The sequence below is a fragment of the Ochotona princeps genome, chromosome 22 (genome assembly GCF_030435755.1).
Source record: "Ochotona princeps isolate mOchPri1 chromosome 22, mOchPri1.hap1, whole genome shotgun sequence".
NCBI classification, from domain to species: Eukaryota; Metazoa; Chordata; class Mammalia; order Lagomorpha; family Ochotonidae; genus Ochotona; species Ochotona princeps.
The window spans coordinates 11,263,935-11,286,896 of NC_080853.1; the positions used below are offsets into that span (position 1 = coordinate 11,263,935).

At 49.4% G+C, this 22,962-nt stretch overlaps 1 protein-coding gene across 9 annotated transcripts; it reads right to left on the reverse strand.

Moving 5' to 3' along the window:
• On the reverse strand, positions 1-16,758 carry SGK2 (serum/glucocorticoid regulated kinase 2). Of its 9 annotated transcripts, none has more exons than XM_058679671.1 (14): positions 16,551-16,754; positions 13,438-13,589; positions 12,846-12,905; positions 12,302-12,351; positions 11,704-11,761; positions 11,480-11,563; positions 9,813-9,944; positions 8,760-8,854; positions 8,406-8,442; positions 7,395-7,481; positions 5,281-5,376; positions 4,152-4,307; positions 2,451-2,540; positions 1-694 (listed from the first exon to the last, which is right to left on the reverse strand). In XM_058679671.1, the coding sequence occupies exons 3-14, from the start codon at positions 12,879-12,881 to the stop codon at positions 527-529; spliced, it is 1,089 nt and encodes a 362-aa protein (XP_058535654.1). In that variant the 5' UTR covers positions 12,882-12,905; positions 13,438-13,589; positions 16,551-16,754; the 3' UTR covers positions 1-526. The 9 variants fall into 9 exon arrangements, with proteins under 9 accessions (XP_058535654.1, XP_058535650.1, XP_058535651.1 ...); XM_058679667.1 differs by having other exon boundaries at positions 8,760-8,872; positions 16,551-16,743; XM_058679668.1 differs by having other exon boundaries at positions 8,760-8,872; positions 13,438-13,605; positions 16,551-16,743.
• Positions 16,759-22,962: the final 6,204 nt, after the last annotated feature.

The window sequence follows — 22,962 nt, forward strand, 5'->3', positions numbered from 1 at the left end:
ACACCCTCTAGGGTTGTCACATCTCTAGTGTTTTATGCCTTGAGGGCAAAATCCAAACACCAAGAGGCTCCCTAGTGAAGAGTGCTGGCTGCCTACTTGGCATGCTCTCCTCCTCCAGGGTCAGAATCCCTTTACTATGAGAGCTAGCCCTGCGTCCAACCAGTAAGCCACACCGCCAGGCTCCATCTCGGGGGGAGTGGGTACCTGGGAGATCACTGGGGGAGGGAGACTTCTGGGAAAGATCTTTAAAGGTGCCATTTTGCTCTCTCTCTTTCTTCCATTTCCCACCCAAAACACAACACTGGGAGCTAGAGCCCCAGGAACCATCTTGTGATGACGCAGCCACCCTAGAATAGGACGCTGTTTGCCGAAGAGGGCAGAGCAGGAACACGGGATGCTGCCGAGTATTGGGGGACCTCTCGCCAGCCCCTGGGCCACCCAGTGCTGTTGGACAGAAAGCCTGTGTTTCTCTGAGCCGTTCCTTACTCATGCCAGCCGACCTCCGTGCTTTCACAGGCGCATCACTTCAGCAGTGTAAGGTGTCATTGTCATCCTCTGGCGCGTAGGAAAATCCCAGGAAGGCATTTGAGGCCCCAGAGCTGCTGGCCACATTGTCAGGGGTGCAGCCAATGGACTTGGACACAGCTTCCTGGGTGAACTCCGGGTCAAAGTGTTTCAGGTCAGCAGGTCCTGCCTGTTAAAACAAGGCAAGGCTGAGACAGGAACCCTGGGGTCAGAACTGGAAAGGAGGTGTTGGGGGGCATGTCCACATCCCCTCTTTTTTCCCCTATTTTAAAGAAAGTTTATATTTTTTGAGAGACAGGTTTTGTGTGTGTGTGTGTGTGTGTGTGTGTGTGTGAAAGAGAGAGAGAGAGAGATCTTCCATTTGCTGGTTCACTCCCCCATGCCTGCAACAGCTAGGATGAAGCAGGCCAAAGTCAAGAGGAGTCGGGACTTGCATCTGAGTCTCCCACGTGGGTGGCCGAGCCCCAAGTACTTTCACTATCAACTGCTGCCTCACAGGGTGTGCATTACAAGAGGCTGGAACAGAAGCAGAGGTGAGCCTGAAACCCAGGCAGAGTGGAGGGTTAACCCGCAGCCCCCTGGCCACTCTTGAAGCCCACCCTAACTTCCACATGGTCTGCAGACCAAGCAGAAGCAGGAGGATGAGAAGTGTACTTCATTTCTCAGCATTAGCCAATGGTTTAAAAAAAAAAAGTTCCTATTGCCCTTCTGGGAGCCTCCGGGCCTCCACACTGACAGCATTCTCGTGCATTTACATGCCTCATTTAATCCCTGTGGCTCTAATCCTTAGGCATCCAGCCTACCCCATACCAACCCTCACACCAGCCAGTCAGTCAACGTGTCACTAGGCATCACTCCTGGAGCTTTAAGACAGGAGCTGCCATGCTGTGGGCGAGAAGCACAAAGCAGGTGGCCGTGGGGAAGCGAGAACAGGGCCACGCAGCAGAGATGACCAGGAGCTGCTTAGGTGCTTCTGGAGGAGGTCTTGAGTGGCACATCTTCCAGCTCCCACCTGGGGAGAGGGCACAGGCCTGTTCCCTTACCCCTCCCACAGGGGTGGGCAGCTTTGGCCAATGGGATGCTATTAAATGTGCCAATAGCAAAGGCTTGAAACCTGCACATGGACAAGTGTCTTTCTCTGCGCTTGGAACCCTGAAGCCATCATGTGAATAAGTCCCAGCTAGGTTACTGGAGGGCAAGAGGCTCATGCAAGGGACCCTATGTGCCATGCCAGCCTGGCAACTCCCAGACATGTGAGTGAGGTAATTTAGGGTCATCAACTGCTGCTGACCAGGCACATGAGAACTTTTAAGAGGCCAGGTGGCTGTTGCAGGCATTTGAGTAGTATGGTTTGGAGATTTCTCTCTCTCACTTTCAAATAAAATGAATAAATAAAAAAAGAAAAGGTGGTTATACAACCACCAAAACGCTAAACTTCTGTATGCTATGAGCAAATAATACGATTGTTTTAGCTGAAGAAAGGAAGGACTCCAACAATATAAAAACACATATGAAAAAAAGGCTGGGAGGAAATCTGCCAACAGCAATTCTCCACTACTGCTTTTAATTTCTGTTTTACCCACTTCCCACAAAGAACAGTGTCATTTTTGTTATCAGGAAAAATTCTAAACATAGAAAAAGGTAAAAATGTTTCAGTGGGGCTTGGCTCTGCCTGGGTGTGCGTGACTTTAGAGGCTGTAAAAGGACCTGCCAGGAGCGTTCCTGGTGCTAAAAGGAAGGAGTGGCGGACTGGCTCAGCCAGCAGTCAGCACGTGTGTGTTCGAGAACCAGTTCTGCTCAAGCTGCCCGTGCGGCTTTGTGGACAGATCCTTGAGTCTCGTGGACCTTCAACATTGCAATCTCCACAGACGATGGGTTCCTGCCAGCCCTGGGAATCCTGCATGCTAAAGGCTGCGATCTCTTACCACATTGGGGTTGAAGGGTGGCGTCAGCCTCTTATGGTACAAGTCATCCCAGTTGATGGGGCTGAAGAACACGTGGTTCTGAATCTCGAGCTGTTGCGAGAAGGTACTGATCAGAAGGGCCTTCCCAAGGGCACTCCCACCCCCACCTCCACACCCTCTGCAGCTCCAACTGCAAAGTGATGTGCTGGGCTAGCTGGCAGGTTTCCTGCAGCCTCTCGCCTGTGCCATCATGCAGAACCCCAGGCCTTTCTCCGGAGTGTTGACTTCCTCCACTGCACTGGACATGGAGGCATGGCCACCAGCACGGCAAGAGGGGCCTGTTTTGGGCTTGGGAGGAGGAACCCCAGGGAAGTTTGAGGACCTCTTCACCAGCTCTGCCTCATTCTGAGTCTCCAGAGAAGTAGACCAATGCCTAAACAAGGTTTAAAAAATCAAGCCCCTCAAAACCTGCAGATTCCAAGACCCACAATTTAGTACTCAGGCCTGGGCATGATTCACTACTCCTTCTTTTTTGTTGTGTTTTTGTTGTTGTTGTTTCATCTTTTTTTCTTCTTTTTTGAAAAAAGATTTTTTTTTTTTTTTAGGGATTGGCATTATGGCTCAACAGGCTAATCCTCCACTTCCAAGTTCCAACATCTCATATGTGCACCAGTTTGTGTCCTGGCTGCTCCACTTCTAATCAGCTCCCCACTAATGCATCTGGGAGAAGAACAGTGAAGAATGGCTCAAGTACCCGGGACCTTGCACCTGTGTGGGAGACCTGAAAGAAGCTCCTGGCTCCAGGCTTCAGATCAACTCATCTCTGGCCATTACAGCCATTTGGGGAATGAACCAGCAGATGGAAGATGTTTTTCTCTCTCCGTCTCTCCTCTCTAAAAATTTTTCAAATAAAAATTGATAAATCTTAAAAAAATGATTTCATTTATTTGAAAGAGTTACAGAAAGTAAGAGAGAGAGGGATGGAGGGAGTGGTCTTCCATCCTCTGGTTCACTCCCCAAATGGCCAGACTGACCAGAGTTGAGCTGGATTTTCCTTGTTTATTTCCATCCTGTTACTTGTCACACTGTGTGATAATTGCATATGACATTTTCTCTTTGTTGCCTCCTAACCTTGAGCTTCGTAACTGCAAAGATCCAGTGGATTGAATCCCCAGCACCTTGCTCAGTGTCTGGTACACAGCAGGTACTCAGTAAATAGTGACTAACTTAAAGAATGAAAGAAAACTATCAGCGGGCAGACATTCGGGATGTGTGGATGCCTTCAGCCCTTATCACAGTGTTTGCTCTGTGTATCAGCTCTTCTGCTTCTAATCCGGTTCCTGCTAATGTGCGTCCTGGGAGGCACAAGAACCTGGGTAGCTGGTACCCATGTACAACACCCAGTTGGAGTTCTGGGCTCCTGGCTTTGGTCTGACCCAGCCATGGGGTGGGGGAATTTAGGAAAATGAGCAGCAAATAGAAGCTCTCTGCCTGCTTGTCTCTTTGTCTTCCAAAAAAAAAAAAGAAAAAGAAAAGAAAAGAAAACACACTGAAAAACTAAAGTTGCCAGCTAGTGGCAGTACTGAGTTTCCAGATGGACACTGTTAGCAGCCTGGCTTTCAAGTGCAGCCAGACGCAGTTCACTGTGCTCTGAGCCATGTGTGTAGGAAGCGGGGAGCCCCTGACAGGCACCAGTTCCCTGTCGGCTGGCAGGTCACCTACAAAGTCAGCTTTGGAGCCCAACCGCTGCCTCTGGTCTTTGCAGAGAAGGCCTTGCAGGAGGTCACAGGCGGCCACTGTCCGGCCCCCAGGTATCTGCAGTGGCTGGTGCAGAATGTTGTCGTACATCTGGGTCACATCTTGGCTATAGAATGGCGGCTAGAGAGACAAAGGGAGAAAAGCTGGAGGGTCATCCATGCACCAGTGGGTCTCAGGGCGTCTTGGGACAAGTTGCATAGCTGGGAAGACTCAGCCAGACCCGGGTTTGGGACAGTGGCTCACAAAGACAGGCGCTCCAGACTTCCTGCACCCTGGAGGGAGCTGTCCCCACCATAGCCAGGCTCAAGGACCCTGCTGTAGGACCCCCATCCCACCTCTCCTCATTCAGTGAGTACCACAACTTTGTGCTCAGCAACCATCCAGAGAGACTGGCATTTCTCCCAAGGCTCCAAGGCCGGGAAGGCAGTCAGGCCCAAGATTATATCTAGAGCTATCAGCATTGTGACCTCTCTTGGCTCAATTTCTCCCTCTGAAAAATAAGAACAACTCCATTTTCTGCAAGGCCAAATGCTGTTGTGAGGCAACCAAGGTAAGACAGTATGTTATAAACTCTAAAGTGCTATGCTAACATTGCTGGGAAAAAATAGGTAATTCTCAGGCCCGGTGCAGTGGCCTAGCAGCTAAAGTCCTCGACTTGTCACTTCTGAGATCCCATATGGGCACCTGTTCATGTTCCAGCAGCCCCACTTCTTATCCAGCTGCTTGTTTGTGGCCTGGGAAAGCAGTCGAGGATGGCCAAAAGTCTTGGGACCCTGCACCTGTGTGGGAGACCCAGAAGAAGTTCCTGACTCCTGGCTTTGGATTGGCTCAGCTCCAGCCATTCCCACATGGGAAGTGAATCAGTGGAAGGAAGATCCTCCTGTCTCTCCTCCTCTCTCTGTATATCTGATTTTGCAATAAAAATAAATAAATCTTTTAAAAAATAGGTAATTCTCACATTCACCGTGGCTTCATCTTTTGGATGCAGCACAGAGGTGGATGGTTTAGTTTTGTGTAAAGCTTCCAAAAAGGGGAGCCCCGCCTCAGCTCATCCCAGAAACACAAGTGCCTATTGGCAGCAGAGCCCACTCACCAGGCCGTGCAGCATCTCATAGAGGACTGCCCCCAAACACCACCAGTCCACAGCCCGATCATAAGGCTCTTTACGAAGCACCTCGGGAGCCAGGTACTGTTAGGAGAAACACACTTGTTTGAAGGGAACTACAGTCTTAATTGCTACCTCTGCAGACAAGGCACCTGGAGAAGAAGATGGTCAGGGGTTGCATTTGCTGTGACAGGCAGAGAGCTGCCTGCAGGTTCATCCAGCAGCCACTCACCACATGCTTGCCCTGTGCAGGACCCTCTGTTGTGTGCTGGGGACACTGGGAGATCAGATCACATGGAACTGCTCTGTACAGCTGCACATGTACCACACACAAGTACCAGCCAAAGGGATAAAGTGACCACAAGGGTGAACATGACCTAGCAGCTAAGATGCTGGTTGAGGCACCTGAGTCCCATATTGAAGCGCCTGGGCTTGACACCTGATTCTATCTCCTGACTCCCCACTTTCCTACCAATGCAGATTCTGGGAGACAGCAGTCATGCTTTAAGTAATTGGGTTTCTGCCACCTACATAGGAGAACCAGATTGAGTTTCTAGCTCTCAGCTTCAGCCAAGCCTCATCCTGGCCATTTGAGGAATGAACTAATAGATGAGTATTTGTCCATCCCACAAATGAATACACTTTTTTTAAGTGGAGGGGACTGAAATTCTGGGTGCATTGCACTCACCAAACCATAACCATAGTCCAATAGGGTGTCTGCCACGTTACTGTTTGGTTACATGGGGTGATTTTTCCAATCGGTTTGTCTAGAAGGGGTGCCTTCTTCTGATTGCGTCAAGTTATCCAGTGTCATTGGAATGGGGAGTCCCTGCAGTCCTCTCACAGAGCAGTGGGCAGACTACAGATAAAGTGTAAGCCATGAGGGCCTGCAGAAGGCCAGCGAACCACTCAGACCAGAGCCTATTCAGTGTGCGGTGTCAGGCAGGTCACTTAGCCAGAACCTCGGTTTCCTCCTCTGTAGAAGGCGGATACAGAACCTGACCTGGAAAATGTGTGTCACAGGTGCAGCACCTTGAATGCAGGGAGCAACCACATGACCCTCGTTGTGTCCCCTGACCCCATGGCCAAGGCCAAATCATGGGAGAAATGATGTGCGAGGAACGTGTCTCCTTCATGAGCCAGAGTTGCAGATCCCCCACTCCCTGGTCTTGGCAGTGTCCGAGGAAGAGATGGCTGGGCTGTCAGGCTTTGGCAGCAGTCGGACGGGAGGAGAGAGGAAGCAGCTCTGCATAGCGGTCAGCTCATCACAGCATCTGTTGCTCAGAGCAGTCAGCTGTCCACCAGCTGTCCTGCTAGCACCTTGAGGAAGCCCAGCTGGGACCCAAAAGCCAGGTTTTCAAGCACATGGAGAAAAACAGGGCAACCAAATCCTGTCCCACACCCAGTTCAGCAGCCTCAGCCCTCTCTCCCAACCCCAAGTCTAAGTCCGCTTCAGCTCCAAACTCTAAGATGGGTAGGAATCCAAAGAAAGATTTTAATCCCAAGGCTGCAGGACAGACAGATGTGTGTGAATTACTGCTGAAACTGACAAACTTGAGCCCTCTAGGTGCTCAGGGGCTGGAAGAGGGAGGTGGGTTTGTGCTTTGTACCTGTAGGGCAGTGCTGTTGCCAAATCAGCAACCAGCAGCCACATGTGGCTATTGAGCACTTGAAATGTGGCTAGGCCAAATGGAAACGGGCTGTCGGCATAAAGGACACACCAGACTTCCAAGACTCAGGGGAACAAGCTATTTCAGCCATTTGTGTGTCCAAATAAGATTAGATATCCTGGATTAATAAAATATATGATTAAAATAGATGTCATCTCTGACTGTACAAAGGCAACTGCTGGACACTTGTAAATTGTGTGTGCGGTTTGCATTTCTGTTGGCTAGATGGCTCCACTGAAGAGCTTCTCCAGCAGCTAGCTGATCAGTTCCCAGCACTCCCGGGAGCTGGTGACCCCATTACACAGATGGGAAAATCAGTGCTCAGTGCTCAACCAGCTCGGGGAAGTGCTTGAATGGAGCGATGGAGCCCTCTCAGTCAGCTCTGATCAGAGATGAGGCCTGCATCACGTGTAGCCTATCACCTCCACTTACCTCGGGGGTGCCGCAGAATGTGGATGTGGTCTCCTCGGGCTCCACACCTTCCTTGCAGAGGCCGAAATCTGTCAGCACCACGTGTCCCTGCAGGTGAGGGACGGCGGGGGCAGAAGGAAGATCTAAGACCCTAAGAATAGAGAAGCACAGCCTGCCACAGCCCAGGGGAGCAGCTGGAGGTTCTAACGTCCAGCATAGGCTGGAAGCCGCTCAAGGTATACCTGGGAACATGGCGTGTCCCTAGGTGCTGTAAGCTCACTGCAGACCCATCCTTACCATAGTGGTAGCTCCAGCCTGGTCCTGCTGGACAATGGGGCTGGGCACTCCAAGCAGCCCGCACCCTGCCATAGCCAGGCAGGAGGCAGGTGCAGTGAGAAGGTACTGTGAGCTCTGCTTTCATCCCCTTTCACAGCTGCCAAGCCCATCCTCCCATTGGTGGGATACAGGTCTCAATCTAAGCTATGCCCTGGAGCCAAGCCACAGCCAATGACTGGCTGCTGCAGGGACACAAAGGCCCTGCCTCCTTGCCTCAATTTGGGACAAATCCTAAAGGGTCATCCGAACTTGGGCCACCCAAGCTTACTTGTTCCTAAAAGATTAGCTGAGGCAACCATAATGCAGGCCAGTTCCTTTCTTTGTTTAGTCCTATCTTCTTCTATTCCTTAAAGGCTCGGTCCTTGGAAGAATCTACACTTACTGCTTTGCCTCCCAGTCTGTTTCCAGGGAGCTCAGTCTCAAACATTGACCACCCTTCACCTGACTCTGCCCCTGCCACACATAAACCTTGCACACATACATGTACACATGACTTCTTGTGCATGCAGTGCACACATGTGTATATATTCACACAGGCACACATGTACAGATAAATTGAAATGCAACTACCACCATTTGGACACATGTAGGATGTATACACACCCATGAATGCAGATTCATGAATACACAACTTGCACGTGTAGCCATACACACACACACACACACACACACACACACAAACACACACACACCAACCTGGCAGTCCAAGAGAATGTTCTCTGGTTTCAGATCTCTGCAGAAACAAAACAAAACACAATAGAGTTTGTGATGTCTTAACATTTAGCTGGATATCTGGGAACTCAGGATCCTGGAGGGAAGATTAATCATGGAGGCTCCTACAGACACAGACACCACACCCGGTGAGGCCAGGCACCTGGCTCTAGGAAGGAAGAGCTCCAGTTCCAGCCCAACTGTGGGACCGCCCTCCTCCCGGCCCCAGCTCAAAGGAGCAAGCTCACTGGGATTTCATCAGGATCCAGGGGTCCACACATCCCACGGCTGTGGGAATAAGAAGGGCCTGGGGAGGCTCTGAGCTCCAGCAGGGCTCACCTATAAATGATGTTGAGAGAGTGCAGGTAGCCAATGGCGCTGGCCACCTCGGCAGCGTAGAACCTCGCCCGCGGCTCTAGGAATCGGTGCTCTCGCTGCAGGTGGAAGAAGAGCTGGGGGAAGGAAGAAGTGTGTGAGAGGTCTTCTGGGGCTCTGGCTGGCATAGTTGTCCCACCCTGAGCTGCAGGGTACTTCTGGCCAGAGTGGTGGGCTGGCCCAGTTCCCTAGTTTGGTGGGAGTAGCCAGAGTATCAGCAGGAGGCCAGATTAGTTAGCACTGACCAAACACCTGTTATGTTCCGGGCCCTTCCACATCTCTTATCTCATAGACTCCTAATAAACTTCAAGGTAGCAACAGTTTTGCCAGTTTCATGAATGGGAAAACTGGGACTGGCCCAGGGCCATGCAGCACCCGATGGGCTGAGCATTGGTTAGGTGTTGGGTGGTTCAAAGCTGTGCCTGCCCTCCAACCCAGTGAGCCTGGTTATGGCTACCATGAGGAACTAGGCTGGGTCTGTCTGTGGACCATTTGCTCTGTCCTTTTCTTCTGACCTGGAAAGCCCTTGACTTTGGGACACAGGATAAAACAACAACAACAACAACAAAAGACAAAACAAAACAAAACAAAAAAAACCCTCTGGCACCTGGTTAGCCCTGGAATCACTGAATTGTGATGTCCTGAGGGAGCCCTGCTTGTCCCCAGCCATGTCAGGGTCACCTGGCGGTGCACAGGGCCTGACTATCTCTAGCTTGTAGCTCGTGGTGTCCAAATGGGAGCCCTGCAAACCTGGAGCACTGAGCAACTCTTCACATTGACCTTTTCCTGTTGGCAGCCTTTGGCAAGTCAAGCAAACCCAGCTCCACCAGGGACAGGCGGGGTGGCTGAGAACAAGCGAGTCACCTCTTGAGCCTAAGCTGCTTCAGCTACACAGTGGGTCTGTCTTCAGGTCAAGGTGAGACCATCCCATAACTTGGCACGCAGTGGGCATGGAAGGGATGGACAGCTCCTGGGGAGGCCTCCTTCCCCCCACCCCTACCTTGCAGGGCCACTCACCTCTCCGCCATTGACATAGTCGAGCACGAAATAGAGCTTCTCTGGGGTCTGGAAGGAGTAGCGCAGGCCCACGAGGAAGGGATGCCGCACGTTTTTGAGCAGCACGTTGCGCTCAGCCATGATGTGGCCCTGCTGTAGGGTCACACAGACAGAGGGTGGGGCCATGTCATGCTCCATGTGGCTTTACCACCCCGGGCTGGCCAGCCTAGGACTCTCTCCCACCCTTGCCTACAGGGCTAGGCCCCGGGCTCGGTGCCCTTCTCATCTTTAGCCAGTCCCTGGATTAGAAACTGCTGCCTCAGCGAAATATGGGACAAATGGAGACTTCATGATGGACCATATCAATCAGTGGACCACCTCATCGAGCGAAACTGGCAGTGACTCATAACTGGAGAACTATTAACTCCACTTGAGCACATATCTCAGAGCATGCCCCACATCCGGGACTTGGGGTGGGCGGGAAACCGGGTGGGGCTTCTCCCTCAATATCCCCTTTTACCTCAGATACATGATGGAAACAATATGGACATAATAGCATTGCCCACCTCCCTATCCCCCTGAACCTTTTTTTTTTTTTCTTCTCTTTCTTGATTTTCCTTCAACTATAGTTAACTATGTAAAGATTGTCAACAACAATACAATAAAATGGATTATAAAAAAAAAAAAAAGAAACTGCTGCCTCCTAAGGCAAAAAGCAAAGCATATATTCTTCATACGTTTCCAAAACAAACAAAAAACAAAGAGGTGGGGCTGCACTATTCACCTTTACACACATTTCCACCTTTGCTCCTGTGGCTTCCCTCACTCACACATCCCATCCTCTTTTCAAACCAGGAGAATCCTACAGCCAAGGCTGGCTACAAGGCCACTGCTCTTGGGAAGACGTGCCCTTCCTACCCCCATGATGTCCTGGCTAACACTACTGATCTTCTTTCAACCCCCCTGCCTTGATAGCCAAACCTTTCTTTCTGTGTATTCTCCACATGGGGTCAGATATTCTAGGAACTCAAGGCATCTAGGTAGAAATCCAGGTGGCTTTGGCCCAGCATGATGGCCTAGTGGCTAAAAAGCTCTCCTTGCATGAGTTGGGATCCCATATTGGCACCGATTCATGTCCCAGCTGCTCTGCTTCCGATGCGGCCCCCTGCTTGTGACACAGGAAAGCAATAGAGGAAGGGCCTTGGGACCCTGTAACCATGTGGAAGAACTGGAGGAGGCTCCTGGCTCCTGACTTCAGATTGACTCAGCTCCAGTCATTGTGGCTACTTGGGGAGTGAACCAGTGGAGAGAAGATCTTTTTCTCTGTCTCTGCTTCTCTCTGTGTATCTGCCTTTCCAATAAAAATAAATAAATAAAATCAATCTTAAAAAAAAAGAAAGAAAGAAAGAAATCCATGTGGCCTTGACCTGCAGGGCCTTTGGAGAATGAATGGTGCAGCTCCCACATTGCACAGATGGAAGTCTTGGCACCAACACAGCATAGATGGGTTGTCACGAGAGGCCGTGAAGCTCTCAGGGGAAAGGAGAGAATTACAGTGTTCTGGGGCATGCAGCATGGCCGGCCTGCCTTGGGAAGGGCCACCGTCTGTCTGCCTGCTGAGACCACCTGTGACCCAGGTCCTTGGACCCCTCAGAGGTGAGAGCCCAGATGAGGGACGGCACTGGCACCTCCTTGTTCTGCAGGATGGACTTCTTCTGCAGCACTTTGACGGCGTAGAACATCCCGTCTGACTTGCGCTTGGCCAGCAGCACCTGAGCAGAAGCACCAAGGCAAGCTGTGGACCCTGGCTCTCGTGTTCACAGCCTGCTTCCATTCTACACATGCCGCAGCAGGCTGGGGAGGTGAAGGATGGGAGACCTAGTCCCCACCTATGCCCTTCTCCCTTACTCACCTTCCCATAGTTCCCTTTACCAATGACCCTGAGGAAGTCGAAGTCTGTGGGCCGGGCACTGGTGGACAAGAGAAGGAGAACAAGAGAAGGACATGGGTCGTGTTTGCAGGCCCAGAGACCTCGCTGTGACTACTGCCCCATTCCTTGGGTCTTCCCAAATGGTCTTTGCTCTGTGTGAGCTAGAGTTCTTTTTGGCTTTGGAGCTGGAAGGTGTAGGGGGCCTTCTAGGAGTCACACCTAGGAAAGTCACTTGCTCCCAGCCAAATGGGCACCTCCAAGACTCTCCCTCCCCGCCAGGGGTCCAGAGTTAACCACAAGGAAGAAGGAGAAAATACAACACAAGACACATTGCATGGGCAGGTCTTCACTGCATCAAGGGCCTGAGGGTGAGGAATTGCTAACCGGGCAGGTGTCTGGGGACATTCCAGGTAGAGAACCATGCATGGGCAAGAGCCAGGAGAGGGTCCCTGAGCACAGAAGGCATAGGGTCTTGAATGCCAGACCAGAGAACTTGGGATTTTGTTGCCAAGGCAAGGAGAGCGAGCCAGGTCTGAGGGAAGCCCAGGAAGCAAAAGTAGTTTGAGAGATCAGAACTCACTTTGGGTTGGCTGAGGGTCCCAGGTTAATGTTTCCACTGGCCCCTGTAGACTGAAGACATTTAAACAAAGAGCGGAGAGGGATAAGCAGGCCCCCTCCCTTTCCCCTCCCTGATCCCCTTAGCACCACTGCCTCCTTGATCTCTTTACACCCTTCCCACCCTCCCCCATTCACTTATCCACCATCTCACAGCTTCTTACAACAGCCTCTGGAGCCTGCTGACTGTTGTGCCAATCCTGAGGGGGAGGAAGCTGGGACACAGAGGGACTGTCCAAGGTCTCCAAGATAATTGGGCTGGGCCTCAGATTTAGGGGTCTACACAATGAACCCCAAGACTTTTCTACCCCATCTACTTTCTAAAGTCTCCTCTTCTTGATTTCTCTGCTAAGAGTTTCTCTTTGTCGGTCCTGTGGCCCCTCTCTCCACCCAGACCTTGGGTTCAGAATAGCCCCCCAAAGTCAGTCCATGTCTCAATGGCATTTTACTGCCCTGGGAAGAAGTAATTGCCTCTGCCAGTCAAGAGTAGGAGACCAAGAACCACTCACCTGGGTGCTGGGGGTCTTGGTTGGGCTAGAGGCCATTCTGCAGCTGTGATGGGGTAGGTTCTGGGGACACAGGGAGGAGCACACAGGAGAAAGCTGGGGAGGGGAGGGGCAGCTTCCTCCATTGGGTCCTCAGGCATGGCTGCTCTCCCCGCCTTCCCAACACCATGCATCTGCCACAAACCAGGTGCCACGCTCCTACCCCGAAGACACAATTCTGGTATGGATATGAGAATAAATGATGTCCCCTGGACACACAGTCCTTCCCACTATGTATCTCAGGAAGGGTGCAGACAAAGAGTCAGAGGTGTGTCCTACCCGGGCAGAGTCTCATTAAGGATGGGGAATAGTCAAGGAGGTAAGACTCCTGCGAGCCACTCTTTCTGGGTAGACTTCCCATCCTTACAAACAGGGGTCCTGGAGGTACCACCCTATGGTCTCTTGGGAACTGAGAAAGTGATAACCCTGCCCCACCAAGTCCTAAATGAGCTGCCAAGTGGCCAGGTCCAGAAAGGCTTGGGTTCAGCTGGCACCCATGGGGCCGTGCCTCCCTGGTCCTGGACTGACCTGATGACCCTGTGCTGACCTCACTTACCTGCTAAGCCTGAGGAGAGACGTCCAGAGAAAACTGGCAGTTGGGGCTGAGGACGTGCAGTGGACAAGAGAGCCTCTCTGTTCTCCCAACAAGGGCTGAAGTGTCTGCCTGGTGCCGGGCTGGCCCCAGCACAGAGTGCGGAACTCCCGGCACTGCAGCAAGGAGGGGCTGGTCAGTGTCATGTGCAGTCCATCAGCACAGGGAGGGGGCGAGAAAACCTCAGTCCCCTGGGTGGAGAGGGGTTGGAGGGAGCAGGCAATGGCCTCAGGAGAGCTCTGCAGACTCGGGCTTGCTAGACTGCATGAGACCACATGATTCAGGATGTGTGTGTTACATGTGCTTGTGTTTTGTACACTGCTGTATTTCAGTGTTCCTTTGTGTCTACAGCTGTGTACTTTGGGAATTCATGTCTGTGCAGCAAAGGCTGCACATGGGTGACCCTGTGACCACATTGCTGATGTGTCCCTGTGTGCGTCACTATACTTCTCAGCGTTTGTACATGGGTATGCTTTGCTGTGTCTCTTTGCAGTGTCGGTGTGTTTTTAATGTATGTTAATGAACATGTGTCAATGTGCACATGTGGGTGTTGACATGTGACTGCAGATGAGTATAGTGTCTATTAATATGTGTGTGGAATCCCATATACAGGTATGACATGCTGTGTTCTTATTGGTACCAATGGTAAATTTCTCTGTGTGCACAGCAATGTATGTAGATGGGGGTCTGCAAGAAAATATGACCCCCAGGGTCTACCTAGGCCCCATGTTGACTACCTGGGACTGAAGAAGAGGTACCTGAGTCGTCAGCCAGAGAAGCCAAGAGCCCTTGGACACCAAGGACCTGCAGATGTTTCAAGAAAAACCTTGTGGTGGGGAGAAGTTGGCAAGGTAGTTCAACAGGCTATTCCTCCACCTGCAAGTGGCAGCATGTCCCACAGAGATGCTGGTTCATATCTCAGCTGTGCCACTTCCCATCCAGCTCCCTGCCTGTGGCCTGGGAAAGCAGTCAAGGACAGCCAAATGCCTTGGGATCCTACACCTGTTGGGAGACCTGGAAGAAACTCTTTGCTCCTGACTTCAGATAGGTTCAGCTCCAGCCATTGTGGTCATTTGGGGGAGTGAACCAAAGGATGGAAGATCTTTATCTCTGTCTTTCTTTCTCTGTATAAATCTGACTTTCCAATAAAAATGAATCAATCTTAAAGAGAGAGAGAGAGAGAGAGAGAGAGAGAGAGAGAGAGAGAAAGAGAAACCTAGAGCTCAAGTCTCCAGCTCGGTGTGGCTGGACTTGGTCTTAGACTACTCCTGCGCATTTGGTCCTTGAGGCCCCTCCTTGCTGGCCCTTCAAAGGGTCTGGCCCACTGTTTCTAGTTGGTCCAGAGCTCTGCTGCTAAGAAACAAGGTCCCAGGTGCACCATGGCTCCTGGAGGCCTTGCTGCCCAGAAGAATCCTTAGTACTCATGGTGGTCCTTCCACTTCTCAAGGGCTTCTGAGAAATGGGCAAGTGCTAACAGGTCTAACACAATGCTTCCTTTCTGGTACTTTCTGTGTGGCTATAGGACATCACAGAGGAGAGACTCATAGGGCTAGGACTGAGGAGGTTGGTGAGACAGGGAACTGAGCCCAGTGGTCTTGGTGGTTCTCTGTGGACTCTGAAAGCAAGGCATCTGGAGAGGTTGTCCCAAGAAAACTCTAGTGAACAAGATCGGCATCTTCAATATTTGAAAACAACAGAAATGTTGAACCAATACACAGATCAGCAGGATGTCATGTTGACAAAACACATACTCAGGACAAGGACATTCCTTTTCAATAACAAGAGCATGATGGGGCCTTCAGTTGGCAGCATTATTCATAACAGCAAAATAATAGTGACAGTATTAACCTAAAAACCCACAAAAGGCTACTTTAGCTGGACCTCACACCCATCCAGATGCTGTTCCATTTCACTTTAGTGGTCTGGACTCTGCCTCCACTCCTTCCCCTGGTCTCTCCTGAACCTATTCCCAATAGGCTTCCATCCCAACACTCCAATGAGACAGAGGAGCAGAGGCTTCCACAAGTCCCGGCCTGGGGAGAATTCATCCAGGTCTAACTCAACTTCTCTGAAGGGTCTGCCACTCACTTGACTTGCTCAGCTTCAGGAACCCTTGGTTTACCTTCCAGCTCACTGACTGTTCTTTCTGCCTCACTTCCACTGGCTCCTCCCCTTTCAGGCTTAACCACTGACCTGCCTACATGCCTGCAGGCTCAGTCCTGGCAGCCCTGTCTATTCTTACTCTTTAACTGATCACAACCAGCTTAATGGTTTCATCAACTACACTTCACAGCTACCAAATCTATCTGTTTCTAGTTCTCTCCTTGTATCTGAACTTACACTAGGGTACTTCAAGAAATTTGTAGAAAAACAGGATGAAAAGATACGTTAAATTTCAGGCAAATTATTTTGAAATCTATGTGTAACTTTTTTTTTTTATATGTGTAACTTTTTCATATATTGACCATGAACTTTATGGACACCTCCCCACACTCTGCTTCAGTCAAACTAGTTCTTGGATAACCTTCTCTGTTCTCATTGCTCTTCCCTGGAAGTCTCTCCAGGGACTTGCTAGCCCTGGCTGCTCTTGCTCCAATCCTTGTGCCTCTGTGGTTGCTCCTGTCTTCACTGCAAGGTATTCATTTACTCACCTGCCCCGTTCAAGTTTTATTTGGTTCCTATATTGCTACAGCTTAGAAGCTCTCCCGATTTTTGTTTTGAAGAGGAGGAAATCAAGCTGTGGAGACACAGAGACAGAAAATGACACAACTGGGATATGAATCCAGGCAGTGCAACCCCAAAGCTGGTGACCTGGAACTTCAGGAGGAATCTAGGAAATTAGTAAAAGAAGGAATAAAAGCAGCAGGGAAGTAAGAAAACAGCAAGTTTAGGAGCCGAGAAGGCAGAGCTGGCTGGAAGGAAAGAGGTTAGGAAACAGAAAAGAAGGAAGAAAAGGAAGGAGGAAAAAGGAGACAACAAAGGCAAAGTAAACATAGCTAGCAAGGGGTTAGGTAACCAGCCCATCAGCAGTCCAACACGCCAGCAGATAAGTGCCCTACTCCAGCTGCGTTTCTTACCAAAAAACTCTGGGTCTCAGCTCAAGTCCTGGGGAGCACCCTTGAGCACCGTTCTGTCCTCTCTCCTCTGCATGGTCCTTCTGACCTGAAGGGCAATCCTGACTTGCCCAGAGGCCGTCTGAGTCAGGAATGACCTGTCATCTACTCGTTTTGGCTTCCAAAGCAGCTTGAGTTCAAGCTCCCAGTTCAGCTGGCTAGGAGCTGGCTTCAGGACCTTCCGGTTACTGATTAACTGCCGGATGTGGATTACCAAACCTGGCTGTGTCCACTGGCTCCTGGATGGCCCTGCCCTGCGGACCCTGGAAACTTTTTTTTTTTAAGATTTATTTATTTTTATTGGAAAGGCAGATATACAGAGAGGAGGAGAGACAGAGAGGAAGATCTTCTGTCCAATGATTCACTCCCCAAGTGAGCGCAACGGCCGGTGCTGCGCCAATCCGAAGCCAGGAGCCAGGAACCTCCTCCAAGTCTCGCACACAGGTGCAGGGTCCCAAGGATCTGGGCTGTCCTCAACTGCTTTCCCAGGCCACAAGCAGGGAGCTGGATGGGAAGTGGAGCTGCTGGGATTAGAACTGGCGCCCATATGGGATCCCAGCACTTTCGGTGCGAGGACTTTAGCTGCTAGGCCACACTGCTGGGCTCCCCTGGAAACTTTTAAAAGGGACTGCACAACTTAAGTTGCATAGGAACTCCACTCCCTGAGCTGCATAGAAACTACATGATAAGCATGGTGTATGTGTTCTGATTCCAGGGAGGATCTCTGAATTCCCTTTCAATATCATCACAAGTCCATTCTCTGAAATCACTCTGTGATTTCACCCTTTTCCATCCTGGAGAACTGCCAATACAAAGACCTGTCTACCAGGTCAAGTCTCCTCTCTGCCGTTTCCCACTAGCCCCAGGGCTTAGCCCTTCCAGGGAGGGGCAGCTGATTCTCCACGGAGACAACCTCTGGCCATTGGCTGCATTCAGCCGGAAGCCTGCTTCCCAGGGCTCCCCTGCTCTGGCGTCTTCCTGGGAGGTGAGTCACAGGTGAGTTGGGACCTATGCCCAGTTCTGCCCTTCGGAACACTGAGATTCAGGCACCAGGGCTCAGCTCCTCCCACCTTGCACAGGACATGCATGGCTAACCCAAGGCCACCAGGTCAAGGGTTCTACCTCAGGGCAGGAGCAGGAGGCTAGCCCACTGGACATGTGCAAGAGCCCTTCCCAGTGACCCTTCCTAGGTAGGCATTTCAGAGTCTGGCTTTCATGCTACTTCCTACATTGCCTTATTTTTTCCCCAATGAAAATGTCAACAACTTTCCCACACAGAACTGACTACTCTGGAGGGGCCCTGCATGGTCACACCCTTCACCCACAACCACACGCACTTGTCTGGCCTCCATCCAGAGAGGGGAGGTGCCAGCCCAGGTGTAGAGAGCCAATCAGTGCCAGACCTGAGATCCTGGCTCTCCTAGAGCTCTGCCACTGGCTCCCCGTTTCCTGGACTCCCAGAGCTCATTGGTTGGTGTTTCCCATTATAAACACACATAATGGCACTGATGGAAATTTTTCAACATTTGGAAGACTAGAAAAGCAGTGAAAACTTCCCTTCCAATTCATCTTCAAGCTCATTTCCAGAGGTAATTGCTATTAACTAAGGAGACAATCTTTCCAGACTTTTGCCACATCCTACATGATTTGCTTACTAATTTTGTTTTCAGAAAAGTGACCTATTCTTTACAATCTTGTTCAGCAATTCATTTTTTCTCGTGCATCAGAGATTACACATAGGTTCAGTCTTTCAATAGGTGGCAAGACATTAAGATTTTCTTGGCAAAGCTTCAGAAAATATTTTTGCATTCCTTTCCTGCACCCTTGTCTGGTGAACTCGCTGATGTGGAGTTAATCTCAACTGATCAAGCAAAATGCTGTAACAACTTGTCAATAGATACGGCTACCTGGACTTGCCATTTCCCACAACGGTGTTGCACCAAAGAATCAAGACCTCTTGGGCCCGGTGCAGTAGCCTGGCAGCTAAAGTCCTCACCTTGAACGCACCAGGATCCCATCAGTTTGTGTCTTGATGGCCCTATTTCCCATCCAGCTCCCTGCTTGTGGGCTGGGAAAGCAATTGAGAATGGCCCAAAGCCTTTAGACCCTGCACCCACGTAGGAGACCCCGAAGAGGCTCCGAACTCCTGGTTCGGATTGGCACAACTCTAGCCACTGCAGCCAGTTGGGGAGTGAATCATCAGACGGAAGATCTTCCTCTCTGTCTCTCCTCCTCTCTGTAGACCTGATGCAATAAAAATAAGTAAATCTTCAAAAATAAAAGAATCAAGACCTTTTGAGTGGATGAATTCTATTGCTTAGAATTCTCAGTTGGTGAGAAGGCAGATATGAGACTGCACCAATGGGAACCCACCTCTATGAATGCTCTGTCCACTGTGACACTCCTTGGTCCCTTCTCCGACTCCCCATAACTACTTTTACCTTCAGTTAGCAACAGCAAGTGGGATAATGGGTCCAGAATCAACACTGAAACAGGTTAGCCAGCTGGCAGAGAGCCAGGCCCTTGGGCTAACAGAGTTCCTGTGCTGGCAGGACATGAGCTCCAGTGTTGTTGGTTCAGTATTTTTTAGAAAGTGGTAAAGGTATATTTTAAATCAAATGGGACCCCCAGATCCCCCCTATCTCTTACTTTTTTCAAGCTGTTCCCTTTGGTTTTTATCTTCACTTTTCTAATGAGTGGGCTTGCACTGGCCTTTTTTCCTTCTTTCAGTTGACATTTCAAAAGGCTTCCTTGCTACCTCAGAACCTGGGTGTTGAGATCTTGCCCGACTAAACATACTTCTCCTTCCCCTGACAATAATCTATACTCAGCTCATTTGGTGGTTTAAGAAATTCTATTTACTGCATATACATACCGAAGGTGGGTAATTTTCTCTTGTGGAGAATTTTATGTAACCCGTTGATAGAACTGAGGAAGTATTCCAAATGTATTAGCATATCCATTTTGGTTTCTTTGGCTTTTCCCATCCTTCAGGGAACTCTTCACCTCCTTGTTCAAACAGAGACAACAGTGCCTGGGCCAGCTGCAACCTGCTTCTCCCATAATTCCGGGTCTTCTGGTTAGGTGCTCTGCTTCCTGGATCTTCTGTCTTCCTCTTCATTCAATAAGTGGATTATCGCAGGAAATAAACGCAGATCTAACTAAGTTTTCCAGTTTGACCATTAAAGGATACAGTTCAGTGACATCCAAGTACATGCATGGTATCACCACTATCTTTTTAAATCTCTACAACTTTATGTTGGTTTAATTGACAAGTCCACTATCTCTCAAACGCCCTCTGAAACTGCTGTCCCTAGCAGTCTCTGCTTTACTTTCCACGAATGTGTCCGATCTCGATCTTTCATACCTGTGGTGTCATAGGATTGGTCCTTTTGTGTCTGGCTGGTTTCGCACAGCCTCAAGCTTTCAAGGTCCATCTCTATACTGCAGCAAGTAATAGAACTTTATTCCTTTTTATGGCTGTTTACCCATTCACCTCCTCATGGCCTTTGGGTTGTTTCCATCTTTGGGCTATTATAAACAGTGCTGCAATGAACACACAGACACAAGAATGTTTTCAAATCTTTCAGATACCTAGAAGTGGAACAGCTAGATCATATGATTAAAAAAAAAGGCAGAACACGGTTCTAATCCCAGCAGCTTCACTTCCCATCCAGCTCCCTGCTTGTGGCCTGGGAAAGCAGTTGAGGACGGCCCAATGCATTGGGACACTGCACCCGCGTGGGAGACCCAGAAGAAGTTCCAGGTTCCTGGCTTCGGATGGGCACAATTCCAGCCATTGCAGCCACTTGGGGAGTGAATCATCGGACAGAAGATCTTCCTCTCTGTCTCTCCTCCTCTGTGTATATCTGGCTGTAATAAAATGAATAAATTTTTTTTTTTTAAAAAAAGGCAGAACAGTGGACACAGGTCCTGTTGGAAAAGGAGACTATGGCAACTCATTTGGTACTAGAGCAGAACAGAACAAACTGGACGACTAACCCAGTCAAAGGATGACAGCAAAAAATTTGGTGAATGGAGACTTGAGGCTTTACCATGTCAGCCAATGGACATTGGGAGGGTGACATCATCCTCAGATCAGTGAAATCGGCAGCATTTCACAACTATCCAAACCACTTGGACAGAACCCTCGGGATATGCACAATTTGAGACTCTGGGTTGATATGAGGTGACAGTTCCTCATCCCTGGGTACTGGGGTGTGTGGAAAGTCATGAATTTGGAAGCAATGAGTTCACCCAATTTTCGCTAGATCTCAATCCTTCCCATCCTGATCAACCATGTAATCATTATTTTAAAAAAAATTATAATAAAAGATCTAACTTTGCCTTTAGAATATATGTATATTCTAAAAATACACATATATTCTAAAATATATATTTTATAAAAATATATAAATTACATATAATTATATAAAATATAAAATAAATTATATATAAATATGTATATATATTCTAAAAAGCCAGCATCTCTTATTCCTTTCTTTGGGAGAAAACATTCAGCCTCTCACAGGGTTCCCTTATAGTTCTAGTTGTTTTTTTTAATTATGAAAAGGTGTTGGATTTTGTTTAAAAGCTTTTTCTGTATCAGTTGAGATAATCTTGCTTTCTCCCCCGTTCTAAGTGAATATGCCACATTACCTTCTGTGGGGCACCTTTTCATTCCTGAGACCATCCTGTCTCACGCTGCCGAAGCATGTGCTCTGGTGGCTTCCCGGGGAGGGGCGCACAGGAGGGAAACATTCGAAACTGTTTGAAAACGTTCTGCCTTCACAGCTTGGCTGGGCGATTCCAACTATGGTTCCACCTTCCTTCAGAACTGGAAGATGCAGGTCTCCCCATCTCATTTCAGGCACTGATATCGCAAAATCCAGAGCACTCAAGACTTCTGTTTCTTTGGATAGTCTCTCTGGAGAATCTTTTAGGATACACAGTTAGTTCTGATATTCTGAGATTTTCTGATAATGTAGCTTGGAGTCATTTCTTCCTCTGCACCGTGCTGCTAAATCTTTGCCTTGCATGTGCTGGCATCCCATATGGGTACTGGTTCATGTCCTGGCTGCTCCACTTCCCATCCAGCTCCCTGCTTATTGCCTAGGAAAGCAGTGAAGGATGGACCGAAGCCTTGGGACCCTGCACCTGCATGGGAAATGTAGAAGAAGCTCCTGACTCCTGGCCTCAGATCAGCTCAGCTCCGGCTGTTGTGGCAACGTGGGGAGTAAACCAACAGATGGAGAATCTCTCTCTCTCTCTCCTGCTCTTTGTGAATCTGCTTTTCAAAAAAAAAACTTAAAAACAATATATACTAGAGCATGTACTTCATCAGCATGAGACAGGATGGCCTCAGGAATATATATATATATATATATATATATATATATATATATAAATTGTGTGTGTGTGTGTGTGATGCAGAGACAAAAGAGCTTCCACCTGCTGGCTCACTCCATAAATGCACACAAGGGCTACAGCTGGGCTAAAGCCAGGAGCCAAGAACTCCATTGAGGTCTCCCAAGTGTTTAACTTGCTTCCTTCCCTCATGCTATCTTAATATGCTGCATTACTTAGATTCATTTTCTGCTGAGCCTAAACACTTGGGTCATCATGGCAACACCTGGATCTGCATTAACAGGAGGTTTAAGGCGGCAGCTGAAGGTGGGCATTGAAACCAGGCACTCCAAGACTGGATGTGAACAAACCATCAGGCCAAAAGCCAACGCCTGCCCCTTGACTCTGTAAATAATACAGTTTATCTTCTGTTTCCTCACCTATTGGCATTCCTCTTAGTCATCTACTGGACCTCTAGCCAGCTTTCCTGATTTCTACTTCTTGGTCATCTCTTTTCATTCTACTTCTGGGCAATGTCCTCAACTTTCAAACTTTGGTTGATCTTAGCAATCACATTTTAAGTTGCCAAGAACCCTTTCGTGTCTCTCAATGCTTTTGTTCTCTTAAAGCAATCATGGCAGGTGGGGGATTCGCTTTTGGCAGGCGGATACATCAAGACTTTCATTGCAAAGGAGAAGGAAAGGATGGGTGTGGAGCAGGGGGACACATGTGGATGTGGTGGCAGGTAACAGGGGTTATTCCTTTTGGTGACTTCCGTTTTCTCTGGATGCCATCTACTGACACAATGGAGCAGGTAACAGGGTAGACGGTTTCAGGCCTGTGAAAAGGGAAATTGGAGCTAAGCTTCCCCAAAGCCTAGTGGCTTCCTGGGTGTAGTACTGAGAACCTTGCTCGTTCATGGTAAAGCCAGAGACCATGAGTTTACCATGGCCACACTGTGCTGTTTCAGGCAAGTTGCTGGAGCAGGTGTGGAGACAACGGGCTCTCAGAGGGCTGGCAGTGTGCATTG